Here is a 22521-nt window from a genome sequence, read left to right on the forward strand (position 1 = left end):
TCAGAAGGCAATATCCTGCCCCAACCTACCCTCATCCCACTCCTTATGTTCATTCCAGGGAAAATTTAAATATCTGGAAATGTATGGCAGGTTGCAAAGTTTAAAGAATACTCTCTTGGAAAATGGGTTCCATTATATTAGCAATGGGTCACACAAATTTCTTAATTCCAGAAAAGAAGCAGCAGCAGAAGCTGCTGCTTTTTCCCTTCAAAGACATTTATATTTTGAGTATAAGAAACTTAATTGGATCATAAAATGTAAAAGATTATCTTGTCCATTTTCAGGCAGAAACACAAAAAACCTACAAAGATATTAATAGATGTGAATTCAGCCACTTTAAAGCTCTCAGCACAAGATGTCAATCTTCCTATTCTTCAGTTCCGTTCTAACACTTGAGAGGCAGGCATCACAGTTAGGACAGACTCCTTTTATCTAATCCAAATTCTGAAGGTTGACTACATACTCATTTTAGTGCATATATGGCTATCTTATAAATGTTTATTGATTATATCAATATTTCCTTGAGGAGATAGAAACTTTGCAGGTAATTATTTCTGCAGTCAATAAATTTTTTCAAACCATTTAATACAATACCTTAAGGTATATGTTTAGGAGGTGCTTTGCCCTGTAGCTTCCAGGATCGTAGTTCCCCAACCAGGGATTGAACCCAGGCCTGACAGTGAAAGCACCAAGTCCTGGCCACTGGTCCACCAGGGAATTCCCAAAAGGTATGCTTCTAAAAGCTAGTTTAGGAAGTTCCCTGGTGGCCTAGTGGTTAGGCCTCCAGGCTTTCACTGTTGTGGCCCAGGTTCAATCTTTGGTCAGGGAACTGAGATCCCACAAGCTGTATGGCATGGCCAAAAAAAAAAAATTAAATTAAAAAAATAAAAGCTAGTTCAACATCCTTTGTCATCCCTACTTCAATGTCTTTCAGGGCAGAAATATGACAGCACACACACACACGACCCTGAGCCCTTGCAAGGTAGTAGGCACCATACTAAGTGCTTTACTTGTTTACATTATAATGATCAACTCAACTCTGTGAGGAAGGCATAGTTACTATTACCACTACACAGAGGAGGAAGTGGAGGCACAGAGAGGTGTGTAGTTTGCTCAATATCATTGTGTTTTTAAATTAATATCATTGTTATCACCATCATCATCATCGTCACCATCATCATATCCTCCAGGCACCACCCAGGGGAAGGACGTTTAGACTGCAGGACTTGAATGGATGCATCCACATGCATAAAGAAAACACTCAGGACGTTTCCCTGAAAAGCAAATTATGAGCCATGAATCATGACAGCTTTTCCTCCCTAATCTGGGTCATATTATACCCAAAATTTCCAAAATCAAAACTAAGCTCAGATGTTTGAAATCAGGAATAGTTCTCAAGGCTGAGGAGAGCTCAAGGGTTACCAGGGGGATTCTGGGGTGCCTGGAATGTTGTTTCATGATGCTAGCATGAGTGTGCTCATGTGATGAAAACACGTACCTTATGATTTAGGTACGTTTCTGCATGTATGTGGTTCTTGAACAAAAGTACCTTAAAAATGTCCAAAATTCAAAGACAACTATGTTCCCAGTAAAGAACTTTCACTTCTCAATACTGCAAGAAAATACCCAGAAAAATGGGTTAAATTTGTCACAAAACTGAGTCTACCCTCTTTGAGTGTCAAAACTTGATTTTTAAACTTTTCACATTTACTCAAATGTTTTTCTAGTTGGTTGCCCACTAGCTCTCCTTCTCTAGCAATAGCATGAATGGAACACAATCTAATCTTTTATTGACGGTTTGGGGTTATCAGTAAAACATACTGTCCTATTACTGTGAAGCAGGAGAGGTACTTACCTCTGATCCAAGTGGGCCCAGATAATTATGTTTTTGTTTTCTCTAGTCCTTGGGTCTAGTTCTAGAATTTTCTATCCTCTTTTAGGGGCTTCCCTGGTGGCTCAGAGGTTAAAGCATCTGCTCTTGCCCAGGTTATGGTGCCTGCCTCCAACCTCTCCTCTCATCAACCTGCACTATCTATTATTCCTACCAGCTTTAAGTTCTAGTTGATAAATTTTTAGGATGGCAAAACTCTTTTAACATCTGTTAAATATGGATGGTGAGTACATGGGGATCTGTTATGTTAGTTTCTGTATGGTTGAAAGAGTTCATGAATAAAATTTCTGTAAGCCTGCTAACCTAACAGGCAATTAGTCTCACCTCTAAGTAGGGAGCTCATGGAAACCTCAGTGGCTCTCTCGTAGGAGGGAGACACGGAGTTCTCAGCACCTGTCCTGGTGATAGAGAAGTTCTGCAGGGTAGCTGACTAAGTTTCAAATGCTCTCTGGATAAATGGAGGATAACTCCAAACTGATGCATTTGCATAATGTGTTTACGTGCCTTTTAAAATGCATAAATAACCCAAATACAGTGGACTTCAGGAGAAAGGGCAACCTTAACAAATCCACCACGTTTCTTCAATAAGAAGCTTTTTTCAACAGCAGTAAAAACTGCCTGTAGAGTGGAATTTAAATATTTCTTGCTTCTCTGGCTTGGCACTTACCTAGACACCATTCCTGAGGTTCAGTGAGAAGGAATAAAAAGTTTTCAGAAGCCCATGAGGAGGGGAAATGCTATCAAACAGCTACTTGTGCCTGAAACAAGGGTTTTCTGTTACAGGCCTGAGATGGCAAAACCATTTGGGGCAAGAAAAGGAGGGGAAACATGAACACATGTATGTGAAAAAAACGTTTGAAATTTTTTCTTAACTTTAAACATTTTATTTTGTATTGGGATATAGCTGATTAACAATGCTGTGGTAGTTTCAGGTGAACAGTGAAGGGACTCAGTCATACATATACATGTATCCATTCTCCCCTAAACCCCCCTCCCACCCAGTCTGGCTGACGGTGGAACATGCTGTTGTGATAAACTTGAAAAGGAAGGAGGGAAGGCAGGCAGGCAAGAAGGGAGGGAGGGAGGAAGACCTGTGTACAATTATTCTTTCAACAATGAAGAGGGAAGCGCAGTAACTTGAATTGTATTTACTTATTAGAAATTTTCTCAGTTCCTAAGCAGCATAATCAACTCAGGGTTATGTGAAATACATATTCTCCAAGTGTAATCTCTGGTTTGACACCAGCTTTCCATCCATATACTGTTACGAAACCATCCACATACACAAATCCGTCTTATAGCAGACAATGCAAATGTGGGATTTGTCAAAGTGAATGTGGGGAGAAGGGCACTTGGAGGGAGAGAAATGTCCCCATACGTAGAAAGCAATTGGACTCTCATTCTTCTGTGTTTAAATCTTGTGATTTACGAAGATAGGAGCACATCTGTCTAGGTCATGGTCAGATCCCAGCACTTAGCACAGAGCTCACAGAGCCTAGCACATAGCAGACATTCAATAAATATGTGTTGAATATATAAATCTTAATACAGTCATTTATTATTTCCCAGAAAATGAGCAGATTCTCTTTTAAAATGCACAAATCAAAACTTCAGCTGCTGACCCAAGTGTTGTGAGCGCATGCTCAATCATGTCTGACTCTTTGAGACCCCATGGACTAGAGCCTGCCAGGCTCCTTTGTCTGTGGGATTTTCCAGGCAAGAATACTGGAGTGGGTTGCCATTTCCTTCTCCAGGAAAGGCAGTCAGATCTAACTGCTGACCCAAGGGTTAGCTCATATAACACCAAATGGTCCTTTCAAATCAGTAAAAAGTATTCTGCCCTTGGACCCACTTAATAGCTTTAGATAAGCTTTAAGTGAACCACAAAATAAGACAAGAGTAAGTTATTGAAAGTGAAGTATCCTGGAATCTGAAGACCTTTATAAACTCTACTTAAATATGGTATGCCCACCATAGTTTTCTTAACTCTTTGAATAAAGTATTATTTTGACCTTCTTGGTAGAATGTTCCAAACAGGATTATCAAGATTTATAACTTATTTCCCTGTGTACCTCAGAATGTACAAGACTCAATCCAAAGGACCTCAAGTTTAAATGGACAAGCAGAGAACCCCCTCTAAGTATGCTTCCTGAAAAGATTCCTACAGCAACTATCAGGGAGAATCTGAGCTCTGAAACATGCCTGTATACTCAGACTGTCTCACAGCATGAATGTCATGAAACTAAAAACCTCTGGAGAATCAGAATGAAGGAAGTGATCTGAGTGATTTGAAAGATTTGTTTTAGCATCTTGGCACTAGAAGCATCTCTTTGAAGTGACTAAAATCCTCATAAAGGTACCTTTTTGGTACCAAATAGTGTATGAAGAGAGAAAAATTCAATTAATCGGCTAGACACTTACAAATATCCAGAAATTTTGCATTGTTAAAAACACCTGCTATATTTTTGCTATATTTTCTTGTGGCTCATATCAATATTATGACAGATTAGGAATAGTGTTGGCTCTGATATCACTGGTGGTAAGTTTAACCCTGGTCAGGCATTTGACCTCTAAAATTAGGAGTTGAACTTCAAGTCCTAGACAGCTCTAAATATTTAGGGCTCAGGTTTTCTAAAAGAAAACCATAGCTCAGCTCTAACAAACTCAAATGAGAACAGCTTGGAGACAGGACTACATCTTACTCATTTGTTTCACACAGTGTCTGGCATACAGTAAGTGCTTAAATAATGTATGCTTGTTAAATAAATAGGATATGTGAAGAAATTGAATGAATAAATAAACAGACTTAGAAGGTACAGCTGAAGTCTGCAACCATTTTTAAGCCTGTTTTGAATTTTTAAGAAAGTTTCTATCGGAAAAAAATAGTTATAACAAAGATTTCTGGTCTTTTTTTCTTAAAAGGGAAGACTGTTCTACTTTTTAAGGGAAAAGTTGAAATGCTAAGTCAAGACAGAAAACTCTAGAGGTCACTGGAAGATAGAGACTGGATTTGGTCCACAGAAGTGTTTTGTTTGATTAGCACAATGATGTGGGGGTTTTGATTTTGTGGCTGGTTTACTTTTTTACTTAAATCAGTTTTTTTTTTTTTAATCTGGATTCTCTTGGATAATGAGAAGCTCTGACCTCTGAGAGGATCCCCACATTGCCCCAACCTGCTGGAGCTAAGAGCTTTGTATTTTGCCAGGAGGAGGCCCTCTCTAGTTCCCTGCAGTTCCTACCCCTCACACAAAGCCCATCTCTACACCCTGTGCAGAAGGATCTGAACTTTGGTTAACTGTGCTGGTAAACAGAGTGGCTTCTCCCAAGTGTTATTAGGCAACACTGCTTATAATAAAATGGACCACTGCTTGGTAAACTGTGTCTGGACTGAGAAGAACAATGAAAAGTCTACAAATACCTGGAGAAAATGCCATACTTCGGGCTTCCCGGAGTGCAGTGTAACTGTCATTATCCTGTATTGGTTTCCTAGGGCTGCTGTAACAAAGTCCCAAAAACTGAGAGACTCCAAACAGCAGAAATGTATTCTGCAGTCCATGGAGTCGCGAAGAGTCGGACACAACTGAGCGACTTCACTTTCACTTTTCACTTTCATGCGTTGGAGAAAGAAATGGCAACCCACTCCAGTGTTCTTGCCTGGAGAATCCCATGGACGGAGGAGCCTGGTGGGCTGCAGTCCATGGGGTCGCTAAGAGTCGGAGACGACTGAGTGACTTCACTTTCACGCATTGGAGAAGGAAATGGCAACCCACTCCAGTGTTCTTGCCTGGAGAATCCCAGGGATGGGAGCCTGGTGGGCTGCCGTCTATGGGGTCGCACAGAGTCGGACACGACTGAAGTGACTTAGCAGCAGCAGCACAACTCTGGAAGCCCGAAGTCTAAGATCAAATTGCTGGCGAGACTGGCTCCTCCAGGAGGCTCTGAGAATCCATTCCTCTCTCGTAGCTTCTGGTAGCTGCTGGCAATTCTTGGTGTTCCCCTGACTTGTACACAGATGACTCCAATCTCTGCCTCCATTTTCACAAGGCCCTCCCCTCTGTGTGTCTGTGCCTCAAATTGCCTTCTCTTTTCTCTTAAAAGGACACTAATTGGTTTAGAGCCCATCCTAAACCTGGGCTGATCTAATCCTGAGATCCTTAATTACATCTGCAAAGGGCTTCCCTGGTGGCTCAGTGGTAAAGAATCCCCTGCTAACGCTTCGATCCCTGATCTGAGAAGATCCCACGTGCCATGGAGCAACTAAGTCCACGTGCCAGGGTTACTGAGCCTGTGCCCTGCAGCCCATGCTTCGCAAGGAGAAGCTGCTGCAGTGAGCAGCCCACGCCCCGCAGCTAGAGCACAGACCCCCACTTGCCCCAACTTGAGAAAAGCCTGCACAGTAACGAAGACCCAGCACAGCCAAAGATGAGTAAAAAAAACTATATAAAAATATTACATCTGCAAAGATGCTAAGCCCCTTTCAGAGGTCACTGAGATTTGGAAGTCACTGTTCAACTCACCATGTATTGTTTTCAGGGGCACTAGAAACCAGGTCCATAGAGTATTTACAAGAGATTTTGGTTCCTGCGGGCCATGGAGACCTTAAGCCCCAATCCCATCAATGGAGATCTCATCTCCTGATGTCTGGACAGTCACCTGGGGACAGGAGAGCTGATGGAGGGATTTACGCTGCAAGGATGCCCACTAAGGAGCACCTGTCATTGCCCTGACAGCAAACTCCGGTTCCTGTCCTACAATCCTCCTGCATAGGCTGGTGTCCAGTGTGGACCAGGAATTTGTGTGTTTGAATGTTTAGGTAAAGCCAGGAAGACACTCTGGTGGGTGCTACACACCCAATCCACTTCACATACTCACTTTATACGCCATCCTTGTATGTATGATCCCTGGTTTAAAGGACTAGCCAAATTTTCATTAATCTAGTGAGTATTTATTGAATGCCAATTACATGTTAGGTAATTTTCTGCCCACCACGGATACAGCAGTGAAGAAAACAGACAAGGGAGCTTACATTCAAATGGAAAATAAGAAAGAAAGAAAGGGAGGAAGAGAAGTCGGAAGGGAGGGAGAAAATAGTCAGTGGTGAGAATTTGGTTAACATTATATTTTGAATTTAAGATTATATTTTGAATTTGGAATTTATATGATTTTATGATGGGTTGGATGAGAAGTACGGAAGAAGCAGAGGCATCAAGGGTGACTATATAGTTCTGACATGAACATACATCTAGAAGGATGAAGTTGCCATTTAACGAGATGGGGAAGCCTACAGGAGGAGAGGTTTGGTGGGTATGAGGAAGACGGAGAGTTGAGATTTGGACATGTCTATTTGACATACAAGTTGAGAGTTTGAGTAGATGGATATTTGAGTCTGGAGTTCAGGGGAGAGGTCCAGGTGGAACATAAATATAGGAGGATTCAGGGGGATACATGGTGTTTAAAACCACAAGACTAGATGAGATGACTAAGATTATGAGTGGATCAGGAAAGGAGAAGTGGTCAGAAGACTGAAGCTCAGGCTCTCCAACCTTAATGGATCAGGGAGATGAGGAGCCAGCAAAGGACACTAAAAGGAGTAGGCAGTAAAGACAGAAGAGCCGAGAGAGTCAGGGATCCTGGAAGCCCAAGTGAAGAAGTGCCCCAAGGAGGAATAATGGGTCAGCCAAATGTTGCTTTTTGGTCAAGCAAGATGAGGACTGAGAATTGATGACGGCTGGAATTAGCAATGTGGAGGCAATCGGTTATGTTAAGAGCAATTTTGGTGCAGCAGTAGAGAGGAAGCCTGATTAGAGTGGCGTCAAGAGACAATAGGAGGAGAAGAACTGGAGACTGCAGGTATTGACAAATATTTCTAAAAGTTCTGTGATAAGGCAAGCACAGATTTGAGGCAGTAGCTGAATGGGGAATATGGGGTCAAGAGTATGGTTGTTTTTAAGATAACAGACATTATAACACATTGGAAATAATCCAATGGGGTGGGAACTTGATGCACAGGGAAAAAGGGAGAACTGCTGGAGTGAAGAGGTACAGGCAGTAACACTCTAATAAGCTCAAGGCCTTTATAGTAGAGATGCAATTCCAATACACCATCATGCCCATTCTCCCCTGCGGCTGACTTAATCAGTGCTTCCAAACCAGCTATAAACCGCAGAATCACTGAGAAGAAGGGAGGGCACTTCTCCTTTAGATGCTACTATTACTATCCCTGACTTCCCAGGTGGTGCAGTGGTAAAGAACCTGCCTGCCAACGCAGGAGACACAAGAGACTGTGTCGAGGGTTCGGTCCCAGGGTTGGGAAGATCCCCTGGAGTAGAAAATGGCAACCTGCTCCAATATTCTTGCCTGGAAAATCTCACCGACAGAGGAGCCTGGCAGGCTACAGTCCACGGGGTCTCAAAGAGTCGGACATGACTGAACACACACACCCAACAATGCATTACTATCTCCACAAATGAGTGGCTGTAAAAGTGCATTGTTACAATTAACAATGGTACTGAGAACCATCATTCAACAACTATTTTTTGGCCTACTTTGTGTCAGTTCTAGGTGTTATTCTAGACACTGGGGACACAACAGTGAAATATTCATGTCTGAAACATTTTTATTAGCTATATTACAAAGAGATCTGTATGCACTTATTTTTAACAAAAAAGAAAAATGTGTTTGGGGTTGTCTTGAATATTTATGCTTTGTAAAAAGCCCCGTTTCTTTATGAGTGATAGGCTTTATTATCGATGGTGTTCCAAAGGCTGGTTTTGGAATAGGTATCTGAGGCACTTTCTCCACTCTCTGCCAGGTTTTACCCCAAGAGCCTTTCCAAATATATTTAAGTGGTCTTGGAATTTGGTCACTTTTAGGTACGTTAATAGATATCGCACTTGCCTTTTAAGAACTACTCAATTTCGTCTTTTTAGTCTTTTAAATGTGACTTAAATGAAGTTATATTCTCTCACAAAACCAACTTGAGATCATTACACTATTGAATTTCTCTTCCCTCAGTTTATATAGTCAAAAGAGTTCTACACATGGAAAACTAAGGAGTATAGGATTGCTGAGACTTTTCACTAAATTTATATACCTGAATTTTCTACCTTTTCCTAAAAAACACTTTCCACCTTGCTGAACCTTTTAAAAGGTCAACAGCTGCTTTGAGAGCATTTGTTTGTTGCAGCCTTTTCTGTGGCCTTTTCAAGTTTTGTTTCTCTGATTTCCTGGCAGTATACTTATTTCATGGGAAACATTCCTTTCAGAGAAGCACAAAGCTCTTCTCAAGGTCTCTTTGAAACTTCCTCATTCATGTTTGCTAGATTTTCTACTAGTTTAAAATTTTATTTCAGCTTCAACTATCCTATAGTCTATTATACTTTATTTTAGAACGTGTATATTTTCCAAAAGACACACACAGACATTTATTTTGTAACTTTTGTATTACCCTTGCTTTCTTCAGAGCTTACTTCTTACAAGTGTTTCAAAAGACATATACCAGTTCTCATACAGTTTTAAATATTGTTTGCTGTCTGCATTTGTGAAGCATTTCTCTAATCTCTTGGGCTTCCCTTCTGACTCAGCTGGTAAAGAATCCGCCTGCAATGTGGGAGATCTGGGTTAGCTCCCTGGGTTGGGAAGATCCCCTGGAGAAGGGAAAGGCTACCCACTCCAGTATTCTGGCCTGGAGAATTCCATGGACTGTATAGGGGTCACAAAGAGTCGGACATGACTGAGCGACTTTCACTTTTCTCATCTCTAAACATCTGTTTGTCACAGAACTCAATTACATCATGTTCACTATTAGAGATCTGAAATAACATAGCCTAAAAATTTGCTCCTTGAAGCAATTACACACAGTACAAAAGGCTTTTATAACATGGATGATCTATAACATGTGTGTCCCCCCCACCCCGCCCCCGCCTATAAAGTCAACTCTTTACTCCTACTCATTCTACTGGAGGCTTTCTACTGCGGGATGTGAGGAAGTGCAGGTGGGCCAAAACTTACAAGAATTCATGAGGTCTATGCATGTGCCTATATGTATGAGAAAGTTTACATTCATGTCAATTAAATGTGTCATCTACACAGAGAACAGACTTGTGGCTGCCAAGGGGCAGGAGGTGGGGAGGGATGGATTGGGAGTTTGGGATTAGCAAATGCAAACTATTACATACAGAATGGATAATCAATAAGGTCCTACTGTATAGCACAGGGAACTGTATTCAACATCCTGTGATAAACCAGGGAAGAGAAGGTGAAAAATAATGTATATATGTATTACTGAATCATTTTGCTGTAGGGTAGAAACTAACACAACATTTTAAGTCAACTATACTTCAATAGAATAAATTTTAAAAATAAAAAATAAATGTGTCATTTGATTAAAGTGTTTTGGATCCCTGGAATCCAAATAGTAAACAGGATGGGTAATGTTGATAGGACAAACATTCCAAAACTAATACAAATACAGCAGTTATGCTTAAATGAAGGCAGCAGATGAAAATTTCCAAAATATCCATGTTCATATTTTTGCCACAAAGTGAACGTAAACAGACTTTTAAAAGCCCAAAGTTTAGACAAACTATAAATTCTTTTAGGAAAACTGTAATGGACTATATCATGAATAAAGAGTTTCAAAGTGTTTTTTAGATGAAGCTTTTTGCTTCTCTAAAAAGGATATTTTACAGAAAATATGCACATTGCCTTAAGAGTAGAGAAATGAAACTTGAAAATAAAACCCTTGAAAAGATGTATACTACTTCTATGGGCAAATTACTTACCTGCTCCGTGCCTCAGTTTATGCTTCTATATATCTGTGAATTAATGCCCTGAGTGGGTGCACAGAGGCACTCAATAAATGATAAGTGAAGTTGCTCAGTTGTGCCCGACTCTTTGCGACCCCATGGACAGTGAGTGGCCTGCACCAAGCTCCTCCGTCAATGGGATTTCCCAGGCAAGAGTACTGGAGTGGGTTGCCATTTCCTTCTCCACGGGATCTTCCTGACCCAGGGATCGAACCCAGGTCTCCTGCATTGTAGACAGACGCTTTACCATCTGAGTATCTCCTTTTTAGAAGTCAGGAAACAAGTATTATCACCTGTTTCCATTACTTTAAATTATCAGAAGATATTGTAGCCCCTCGGTAAAGTTTCTTAATATTAGGCGCTGCTCAGAGGACTGGGTTGGAAGAGATGAAGAGTGTTTCTACTGCTTTGAGCAAACAGAAGGTTTTGTCAGCTCCAGCCAAACTTGAGGGCTCCACCAGGAAGGAAATAGTGCTTCTGCCAACAGTGACTTTGGAACTCAAGTATGTTTTTCTCATTTTAGTTTAGTGGCAAAATAACTTGAGACTTACGCAACAAACGACTCAGCCATCCAGTGGTATTCACACCCGGGTGGATGCCAATCTCACACCAGGGAATTCTCCACAGCTGGACACTGGCAGCAGCTTCCTCTGCCTCGCAGAGTGGGAAGATGCCACTTATCCAGCCACACTGGCCAAGGCTGCTGCCCAAGTTTTAAATGGAAGCAAAAATCTTTTCTTTAGGAATGAGGTCGGCGCTTTGTTGTTCTCTTGTTTGTTTGGGGAAAGTGAAATACTGGTGGAGAAAAGGCAGCCTGCTCAGAGGCAAGGCTAGTGGTTTCAGCCGGTGGGCATCTATTTCCCAGTCCTTTCCTCTCCATAACCCCAGTCCACTACTCCTGCCTTTTTCTAAATGCTTTCTCTGTCAAGGCCTTGACTTCACTTTTTGGAAAGTGGTTACAAATAAATGGCGCTTGCACCACTAGCTAGAGGTTCCTCTAGCTCGACAGCAGCTGAAAGAAAAGAAAGCTGTCAGCACATTGTGAGTGCTGCTGCTGCTGCTGCTGCACAAAGCCAAGAAGATCTGCCACTGAAGAGAGAAGAGGTAGGTGGGGAAACAGTGAAGGTGGTCAAAAGGTACAGCCCTCCAGTTCTAAAGAGATGCAATGTAGCAGAACGGTGGTGACAAGTAATGATAATATATTGTAGATCTGAACAATGCTAAAGAGACTAGATTCTTTAGCAATGTTCTAAATGCTGAGATGAGATCCAGTTCTCATCCCATCTCAAAGAGGAAAAAATTGTAACTATGTGAGGTGATGGATGTTAATTAGTAATAGGTATTTCCATATATAATCATGTTATACACCTGAAACGAATATGTCAATTATAGCTCAAAACAAAAACAACCATCCACTGAGCCCTCCCTCCGTGCCAGGCTCATTCGAGAGAATGCAGGCCGAGGCAGCAAACCCCAAAGAAGTCCCAAGCATAAGCATCTCTCTCACTCAGCTAGGCGGCCACGGAACCTCTGCGGGCATCTCTGGCCCCAAGATCCGGGCCAGTGCCCAACAGGAAGCCCCGCAGGGGAACTTCGCCAGTCTGCAGCCTCAAAACAAGTCGGGCTCAAGACTATCCAGTAACCTGGAGATGCAGCGAAACACCGTTTTGAATCCTGGCAGCTTCTCGGGCTCGACTGAGTTTAACGCTCTAGGAGTGAAACCAGAGTTGATGCTTTCTTCACTCACCCGTGAGGCCACCCGCTGACGGGCCCCTTCGCTCAGGGCTTTAGAGAAAATTAGAGAAGATGAAACAAGAGGCCAATTCTCCCCACTCCATTCCCCCCTGCCCCCCCCCCCCCCCCACCGTTGCTTTCCTCTCCTAACCCGCAGCCTCAAAGCAAGTTCAACGACAGGCCTTGCCTAAAGAGATCTCCGCGCCCCTGATTGCGCAGGCTTGGTCCCACAGGGGGCGATTTTCGAGGGGCTCGCGGGCTGCCTGGCCGCACCGCGCTCCTGCATCTCTCCTCTGCTTCCAAGCTCGGTGTAGTCTGGTGTAGCGTCCCAGCCACTCGCAGCAAACAGTTAACCTAGCCGGGTCGGTCGACCCAGCTACGCGTCTTCCAGCGAACCCGAGTCCCGCGCACCCCGCCCCACCGCCGCGGCTCCCGCGCTCGCCCAAGTCCGCCCGGCCCGCGGCCCGCGGGCGCCGGACCAGCCACCTCCCTCTGCGCTGCCGGCTCGGCTCCCTGGCCCCCGCTACTCCTTCACCCCTTCCCTCGCCCAGCCTCCCTCGGTTGGACCTGGGTCGGGAACCCTGGCCCCTCCTCCCCCGCCGCCTCCCAGGAGGTGCCAGTACCGATGCCCAGGATGAAGACGAAGCCGGTGACCACGAGCACCGGGTGCCAGTTAAACTCGAGCGCGGTCCCGTCCCAGCCGAGCCCCTCTCGGTAGTGGAGGACCCAGATGAGGGTGAAGATCACAGACAGGAAGCCGACGAGCAGCGCCGACACCAGCAGCGCCAAGAAGCCCCTGTAGCCCTCCATGGCCATCAGCGCCCCATACTGCGCGCGCTGGCGGCGGAGGAGCTCGCGAGGCGGCGGCCCCCGGGTACTGGCCTGCGGCGGGACGCGGCGTCGACTTTTAGGAGCTGTCTCCGCCCCGGGGAGGGGCTTCGTCGCGGGCCTGCCTGGGATGCGGGGCCTCGGGGCGGGGGCAGCTGGCCCTTCGCTCAGAGACTAGCCCCGCCCTGGGGATCTCGTGGTCGGCGTCTGCGCTTGCAGAGAGCTCGAGTAACCGATCTGGTTAGTTGTTGAGAGCAAGAGTCCAGAAGGTTCCACACCCGCCGCTTTCTTTTAACTTTTCCTGTGTCTCTTCCTTCTCTGAGAGGACGCTGAGTAAGGCAGTGGTGTGCACAATCGGTTAACAGAAGAGAGGGGTCCGTCGGGTGGCTTTGTGTGTGATTTTGACTTATGAAGCCTCCTAAGCTGCACACCTAGAGGACTGGCTGTCTTTGATGCCAAGGAGGAGCCTATGAGACAGTGTGTACCCGGTCTCATCTAGCAAGGAAACTACTGGCAGTGAGCTCCTAACAGAGAAAGCAGACACCTCTGGGACCCTCGACTTCCCCATATGTGGTAAAAAAAATGGGTCTTAAAAGTGCCGCCTGTTCAAACGTATTTGGACTAAAGCCTCATCTTGGTGGCCCGAGCTTACTCACCCCCTGCCCTCTTTCCAGCACTCAGTTCACCTTCCCCACTGGACAAGAAAAGTGACAGAATTATCATTGCTGTTAAAGAAAGCAGGGCTGTGGCTGCAGGTCTCCTAGAATGCATTTGGGAAGCTTCACTTCTAGCTCCTCCTGTGACTCATCTCCACAGGCTATTAATTGTTTACCATATTGTCCTGTTGCCATTGTGAAAGCCCTTAGAATGTGTAGGAGGTGTATGGGCGTGATTTTCAATGGAAAAGATAGGTTTTAGGCAAGGAAGTAGGAGTGTCTCGCACTGGTAGTGGTCCAAGATTGAGGTCTCAGAGTCAGAGGCTACAGACTTCACTGCTGTCGAGTTTTCTCTTGATGGTAAAAAGAAAGGAAGAAAAAGAGAGTAAACAAATGGGAAAAGAAGGACCCCTAACCACAGTATGGGGCTTCCCGTGGCTCAGTGGTAAGAATCTGCCAGCCAATGCAGGAGACGCAGGTTTGATCCCTGGGTGTGGAACATCCCCTGGAGAAGGAAATGGCAACCCATTCCAGTATTCTTGCCTGGAAAATGCCATGGACAGAGGAGCCTTGTGGGCTGTAGTCCATGGAGTCACGAAAGAGTCGGATGTAACTTAACAACAACACCCACAGTGTAAGGCTCTCTATGGTCTGGCCCTGCTGTCCATGGCTTCTCTCCCAGTTCCTGACCGCTTCCTATGCATGTCCCTGCCTCTAAAATTGCCCAACACCATTTCCACCAAGAAACCTTACCTGTGTCTGCCTACACCCCTATCTTATACATGGACAGAGGAATCTGGAGGGCCACAGTCCATAGGGTCACAAAGAGCTAGACTAAAGTGACTTAGCATGCACGCACACAACCACCTCCCCATCCAGTGCCTCTCTGCATCACTTACCAAAGAGTGATATACCGATCTATTCCTGTGGCTGTCTCCACTCCCCAGACAGCCCCTGAGAGTACTAACTGTCTAATGTATCATTTTATCCTTCCTTGACATATAGTGGGAGAAGGAAATGGCAACCCATTCCAGTATTCTTGCCTGGAGAATCCCATGGACAGAGGAGCCTGGCGGGCTACAGTCCATGAGGTTGCACAGAGTCAGACACGACTGAGCGACGAACACATACTTGGCATATGGTAGCTACACAGTAAATGTTGGGAGAAGAATGGGACTGACTGTGTCAGTCAGGGTGCTGGCAGGAAGAAAATAGATCATTCCAGTTGGGCAATTTAATAATGAACAGGGCTATTTACAAAGTTGTGGGCAAGGTGTGGGAAAGCACAAGGGGTTTGCAGTGCCCAGACCTGAATGGGAGAGGGTTACTGAAATCCAGAGAGAGAAAGAGAGAGACAAAGACAGAAAAGACACACACACACACACACACACACACACACACACGAGAATAGTGTGAAAAGGGCAGCCACACTGGGGCCATGGTCTTGAGTTGAGGGATGCAGCCAGCCTGCAGGGACCCCACAGGGAGGAAGAATGAGAGGGGCGTGAATATTCCAGCCTTGTCTTCTTCCCCTCCGGTCTCCTGCCTGGTCCCAAATGACAGAAGCTAATCTGAAACTCAGAAGAAAGATGATGGGGCACATACAGGCCAGTCTTCAGGACACAGCAGAGTGGAGAAGAGTGAGAGCAGATGCATAGGAATAAACAGAAACCATCGCCGCTTCTTCTGGTCTTATTTTTTCAGACCCTTGGGTTCCTGAGTGCTACAAAGATCCCCTGTTTAATTTTATACTGTTTCTCTTCCTCTTCGACCTTTAACTAGTCCTTCTTTAACAACAATATCACTGTGTCCCTATTCTTCTCTCTAAAAGTATCTAGTTCTTGTCCCCAGGTAACTTCTTTACACCCTTAGCCCAGCACCTTCACTCCACTCTTGATTTGATTTTACTCTGCAGCAGCAGCAAAGAATTCCAGACTCCATTTAACAAAACACCTTAGGAGAATGAAAACATGGCCAAATAATATGAATGATGTTGAATCACGTTGAAGTTACCAGCTAACCTGAGAAAACTTTCAACTTTTAAGTTGTCCTTTAAAGACCTAACTTTGATAAAACTTGTCACTTTGAAGAGGAAACTTTTAAATAAAAAGATTGTTGTGGCTTGGTATGAATAACTTTTAAAAACAGAGTTGTCATCTAAGTTTCCTTCAGGGGTGAATAAACAGTTTGCCACCAAAGTACTTACTCGAATACTTCGTAAAGTACTTTATAAAGTTATTTTGTGTGCTCAGACACGTGGTGTCCAACTCTCTGCAACCCTGTGGACTGTAGCCCGCCAGGCTCCTCTGTCCATGAGATTTTCCTTGCAAGAATACGGGAGTGGGGTGCCATTTCCTCCTTCAGGGGATCTTCCCAGGTGTCAAACCCACACCTCTTCCATCTCCTGCATTGGCAGACAGATTCTTCTTTTTTCAACCTTTTAAAAAAATTAATTTATTTCAATTGGAGGATAATTACTTTACAATATTGTGATAGTTTCTGCCATACCTTGACATGAATCAGCCATGGGTGCACATGTATCCTCCCATCCTGAACACCCCCCCCCCCACCTCCTTCTCCACCCCATCCCTCTGGGTTGTCCCAGGGCACCGGCTTTGAGTGCCCTGCTTCATGCATCGAACTTGCACTGGTCATCTGTCTCACATATGGTAATATACCTGTTTCAGTGCTATTCTCTCAAGTCATCCCACCCTCGCCTTCTCCCACAGAGTCCAAAATCTGTTCTTCACATCTGTGTCTCTTTTGCTGCCTTGCATATAAGATCGTTGTTACCGTCTTTCTAAATTCCATATATATGCATTAATATATATTGTGTATATATTATTATACACATATTAATATATATTAATATGTATTGGTGTTTCTCTTTCTGACTGACTTCACCTTGTTTAATAGGCTCCAATTTCATCCATCTCATTAGAACTGACTCAAATGCATTCCTTTTTATAGCTGAGTAATATTCCATTGTGTATATGTACCACAATTTCCTTATCCATTCATCTGGCAGATGGATTCTTTACCACTGGCACCACCAAAGATACTTTACTCAAGTACTTTTACACCAGTGCTATGAAAGGGCTTCCTGATGTGGAGGAGATGGAGTAGGGCATGAACAAGATAGCCTTCCAAAAAACCTGAGATTCTAGAAACATGTACATATTGGCGCAGATTTGTATTGTCCCTAAGAGAGTGGGGAGAGGTGTGGAGGGCCAGGGAGAGAAAACATAAACCCCACTCAACAAAGAGATCAGGAACCAGTGCCCTGTTTGCCGTTTACGTGCTGATCTTCTGTGAGGCAGCGTTGCAGTTTTGTGGTGTGTACAGAAGTCCAGTATTCTAATGTAAAGTATAATAAGCTGTTTGCTTACTACAAGCAGTAGCTTGCTTTGTGGAATAAGTGGACCATTTTTTTAAACTTCTAGATGTTGACTGTGTGTTGGTTACTCTCTGTTAACCGCTCCCCCCCCACCCCTACACCTTTCTTGGCCTTGCCCTGTGCCCCAAGAGGCTCCTGGCCCTTGGCTTCCTGCTTACTTTGGTGGCACTGGAAGATCAGAGGGCAGGAAGAAAGAGGGGTCATCGACCCATTTATCCCACCATGCCCCCTTGCTGGATCATGGTTTTTACAGTGGCTGTGTTCCTTTTTACTTCCTTCCCCAACTCAGCTCTCCCAGGACGAGTAAGGCCAGGTCCCCTTGCTTCTACAGGCCTGCATGTGCTTCTTCTTGTTCCTGGTCTTCACCATTCCTTGTGGGGTTCTTAACCTGAACAGACTGAAGAGTCTGCTTACTATTTACCCTCTGTAAATAGTGCCTGTATTGATTCAAGTCCCTCTCTCGAATGAAAGACTGCAAACCAGCTGTTTCCTGCAGGACCATGACAGAGACAAGTGGAAAAACACTCTTGCCTAATACTCCTGTTTCCCCAGCCTTCCTGCCTGTGCCTTCTTAGGCAATGTTAAGAATGAGAACTATGCGAAGCAAGAAGAAAAATCACAAGCAGGAGAAGTGAACTCCCACATCTTCATCTCTCCTCTCCTTCTAGGCGAGAGATTTGGGAATCAAAAAGCTGTCAGATGACTGAAATAGAGTGACTCACAGCTGACACAGTGACTCATGGTATAACCCAAGGCCAGGCAGTGGTCAAAGGCTCCTTAGCGAAAGAAAACTAGGGTTGCAGTTTTGAAAGGAACACAGTCAAATCCCTGTTAATGGGAGGAATATACTTTCCTCCTGTGTTGTCTTCAGGGCAAAAACCAAAGGTCTGCTTTTCTGAGGCATGTCTGAGGGAACTGCTGAGGAGACTGGCCCTGGCTCTGGCAGTGGAGCCGGCCCCTGTAACCTCCCTGAGCCGAAGCTCCCAGAGTCCGTCTGCACTCAGAGGGAAGCAAGGAAGGACCTCATCTGTGTCTGGCACAGCCCAAGGAGCCCCTGTGTGGGAGGAGGCAGAAAGGAACTCTTCCCGAGGAAGTAGACCCAGGAGAAGAGGAAGATGTGTGGGGAGAGCAGAGCGAGTGAGGCGAGCACCTGGAGAGGTGCCCAAGGAAAGGCTCAGCTCCAGAGAGCTTCTTCCCCGTGTCAGGGGAGGGGATGGAGGTTGGACCAAGGCATTACTTCCACTCTCCACTGCTTTGTAAGATCTGCCTTACAAAGTGTGTGTGTTCAGTTGCTCAGTCGTGTCTGACTCTTTGCAACTCCGTGTACTGTAGCCTGCCAAGCTCCTCTGTCCATGGGATTTCCCAGGCAAGAATATTAGAGTGCGTTGTTATTTCCTTCTCCAGAGGATCTTCCTGACTCAGGGATCAAACCTGCATCTCTTACTTTCCTGCATTGGCAGGCAAATTCTTTACCACTAGTAAAAAATCTACTTAGGAAGCCCCAAATCTGCCTGACCCTTCACTTAATTTTTGAATTTGATAAAAGGAGCTGGGGGCTGGGGGATGGACTTCAAAGTAATCAGTCTGCACAAAAGGGCATGCTGGCAGGCAAATTATCTCCAGGAATTAGTTAACCCTGGGAGGGGTGGTTTCCAGTTTTCAAGGATCCAAATGCCAGTGAATTAAGAATACAGAAAAGAAAAGATGCTCAACATGGCTAATTGTTAGAGAAATGCACATCAAAACTATAGTGAGGTACTATCTCACACTGATCAGAATGGCCATCATTAAAAAGTCAACAAATAGTGAATGCTGGCGAGAATGTGGCGAAAAGGGAACCCTCCAATACTGTTGGTAGAAATGTAAGTTAGAGAAGCTACTATGGAAAACAGTGTGGAGGTTCTTCAGAAAACTAAAAACAGTAAGACAAAAACTATAATTCCAAAAGATACACACACCCCTACCTTCACAGTAGCGGTATTCATAATAGCCAAGACTTGGAGGCAACCTAACTGTCCATCAACAGATGAATGGACAAAGAAGATGTGGTGTCTATAGATACAATGGAATGCTGCTCAGCCATAAAGAAAAGGAAATAGTGCCATTTGCAGCAACATGGATGCATCTAGAAATTATACTAAATGAAGTAATTCAGAAAGAGAAAGACAAATACCATATTATCACTTATCTGTGGAATCTAAAATACGACACAAATGAACCTGCCTATGTGAGAGCTGGACTCTGAAGAAGGCTGAGCGCTGCAGAACTGATGTTTATGAACTGTGGTGTTGGAGAAGACTCTTGAGAGTCCCTTGGACTGCAAGGAGATCCAACCAGTCCATTCTAAAGGAGATCAGTCCTGGGATTTCTTTGGAAGGAATGAAGCCAAAGCTGAAACTCCAGTACTTTGGCCACCTCATGCAAATAGTTGACTCATTGGAAAAGACTCTGATCCTGGGAGGGATTGGGGGCAGGAGGAGAAGGGGACGACAGAGGATGAGATGGCTGGATGGCATCACTGACTCGATGGACATGAGTTTGGGTGAACTCCGGGAGTTGGTGCTGGACAGGGGGGCCTGGCGTGCTGCGATTCATGGGGTTGCAAGGAGTCGGACACGACTGAGCAACTGAACTGAACTGAACTAATGAAACAGACTCATAGATGTAGAGAACAAACTTGTGGTTGTCAAGGGGGAGGGGGAGAGCAGAGGAATGGAATGGAAGTTTAGGGTTAATAGATGCTAACTACTACCTATAGAATGGATAAACAACAAAGTCTTAATGTATAGCACTGCTGCTAAGTCGCTCCAGTTGTGTCTGACTCTGTGCAACCCCAGAGATGGCAGCCCACCAGGCTCCCCCGTCCCTGGGATTCTCCAGGCAAGAACACTGGAGTGGGTTGCCATTGCCTTCTCCAGTGCATGAAAGTGGAAAGTGAAAGTGAAGTCACTCAGTCGTGTCCGACTTTGTGCGACCCCAGAGACGGCAGCCCACCAGGCTCCCGTCCCTGGGATTCTCCAGGCAAGAGTGCTGGAGTGGGGTGCCATTTCCTTCTCCAAATGTATAGCACAGGGAACTAAATTTAATATCCTGGGATAAACCATAATGGAGAAAAAGAATGTAGATAGGTGTGAAACTAAGTTACTTGGCTGTACAGTAGAAATTAACACAACATCATAAATGAACTTATACTTCAATAAAAAATAGACTGTAAACTTCCAGTTTTAAGATGAATAAGTACTAGGCCTGTAATGTACAACATGATAAATATAATTAACTCTGCTGTATATCACATATGAAAGTTTTAAGAGAGCAAATCCTGAGTTCTCATCACAAGAAAGAAATTTTTTTCTGTTTATTTAATTTTAGATCTATACAAGATGATGGATGTTCACTAGACATAATCATTTCATGATGAATGGAAGTCAAATCATTATGCTGTACACCTTGAACTTATACAGTGCTATATATCAATTATATCTCAATAAAACTGGAAGGAAAAAAAGAATATGGAAAAGAAGAAAATATAGTTAATACAGAGAAAAGTTGTTTAAAGACACACTCCTGGACAGACTGACAAGGTTAGAATAGACAGTCTAAAATCAAGTCAGAGAATTAGCAAAGCAAAGAATGCTCTGGAACGCTTATGACCAAGCTTTCTTCCACATAAATCAAATTTTATGAGCACATTGGACTATTTGGATGGGACTTTATAGTATGTGAAGAACCAGGTTATATTATCATTAACGAGGAGCTAAAAACATTGTTTACTTCTAGAAAACTTTATGGGACGCTTCATTGTTTGCTTTGTAATAACAGGAATAAGTGCTCTAATTATAGTCTTCTCTCTCACTGATGCGTTTTTTGAAGGGTGTTCACAGATGGAGTGTCTCAGAAACATATTTCCAGAATTTTGGCTCACAGATGTCAAGATTTTATTAAAGTATGGAGGGATCATACTTGTCCAAAACAAAACTCTGAAAGTAGACCAGACAGGATTTTTTTAATTGGCCAAATATTTGACTAAATAAATTTTATTTACAAATAGCTTAGACAGACCTCACTGAATCATGGAAAGCCTTGATTACAATTTCTGGAAGCAGGTAAAGCTCTGTTTTAGAGAGAAAAACCAAATGGTGTAAATCCAAACTTTACTTTTGTTCCAGAATAATTTAGTATGGCTTCAGTCATTTATATATTGCTCCAAGTCTTGATCCTTGACATTCCAGTCAACATGAAGCATTTTGGAATGAGGGAACATACGCTGTTCCAGGACTTCAATCTACTGTGTAATCAGACAATTTACATGGGTCAAAAGCTGGGAGAGAGTTTGCGCCTCTGTGACAGGATGGTTTCGGGCTAGATCAGGATTCTTAACCTGATGTCTATGGATAAAATCTGAATGGGAGAAAAACTGCACCTTTATTTTTATTCATTTCTAAGTGAAATTCAGCAATTTATTTCATTATGAATGAGACAGCAAGCTCCATTAGCATTCACAGTGACTGTGATTTTGTCACCAATAGAAACCACTGTTAGTCTCCCATCCCATGGAGTGCTGTTGCAGGCATCTCAGCTCATCATTTGTGCTCAGCACTCTTAGAATAACAACAGTTATTAAACCCGTGGCTAGATCTTATAATGCATTAATAATGAAGCACCTATAGTGTTGTATCACAAATGGTTTCCTTGTTAATTTTGATAACCCCACTTCAGTGTGACTCGTTTCCTTTGTAATCAATCCCATGTTTAAAAATATTTATGCATTTTAAAACAATATTTGGAGGGGAGAGGTCCACAGCCCTTATTAGGCCTTTTAAAGGAGTCCATGGCACACAGAGGTTAGACTCCCTAAGGTTTTTAATCCCTAAGGTTTATAAAATCTTGACCTCTAAGGCTTATGCCTGCCCTTAAATCTATATTTTGAATAGTTGGATTCAGAAACCCAGGGGAAGGCTATCAATTAAATCAGCCTCACATCATACAAAGTGCAGTCACAATCTTTCTGTGATAGGAATACAAAAAACAACCCTTGAAGAACTTGATATATCTCTTGGAAAACAAACCTAGAAAAATCTTATATCTTCTTAACCCAGTTCAGTTCAGTTCAATTCAGTCGCTCAGTCGTGTCCGACTCCTTTCGACCCCATGAATCGCAGCACGCCAGGCCTCCCTGTCCATCACCAACTCCTGGAGTTCACTCAGATT

General features: G+C 43.8%; 1 protein-coding gene across 2 annotated transcripts in view; it reads right to left on the bottom strand.

The window, feature by feature from the left end:
• Nucleotides 1–13361, bottom strand: part of CYBRD1 (cytochrome b reductase 1) — a 32942-nt gene extending 19581 nt beyond the window's left edge. For both annotated transcript variants that reach the window (XR_011254492.1, XM_069577226.1), the window contains exon 1: nt 13056–13361. Coding sequence is in view for 1 of the 2 variants with exons in the window: in XM_069577226.1 (XP_069433327.1) it covers nt 13056–13248 (193 nt within the window). In the remaining variant the exon portion in view is untranslated. The remainder of the gene's footprint in view (nt 1–13055) is intronic.
• Nucleotides 13362–22521: the final 9160 nt, after the last annotated feature.

This window comes from Ovis canadensis, chromosome 2 (assembly GCF_042477335.2).
Source record: "Ovis canadensis isolate MfBH-ARS-UI-01 breed Bighorn chromosome 2, ARS-UI_OviCan_v2, whole genome shotgun sequence".
NCBI lineage: Eukaryota > Metazoa > Chordata > Mammalia > Artiodactyla > Bovidae > Ovis > Ovis canadensis.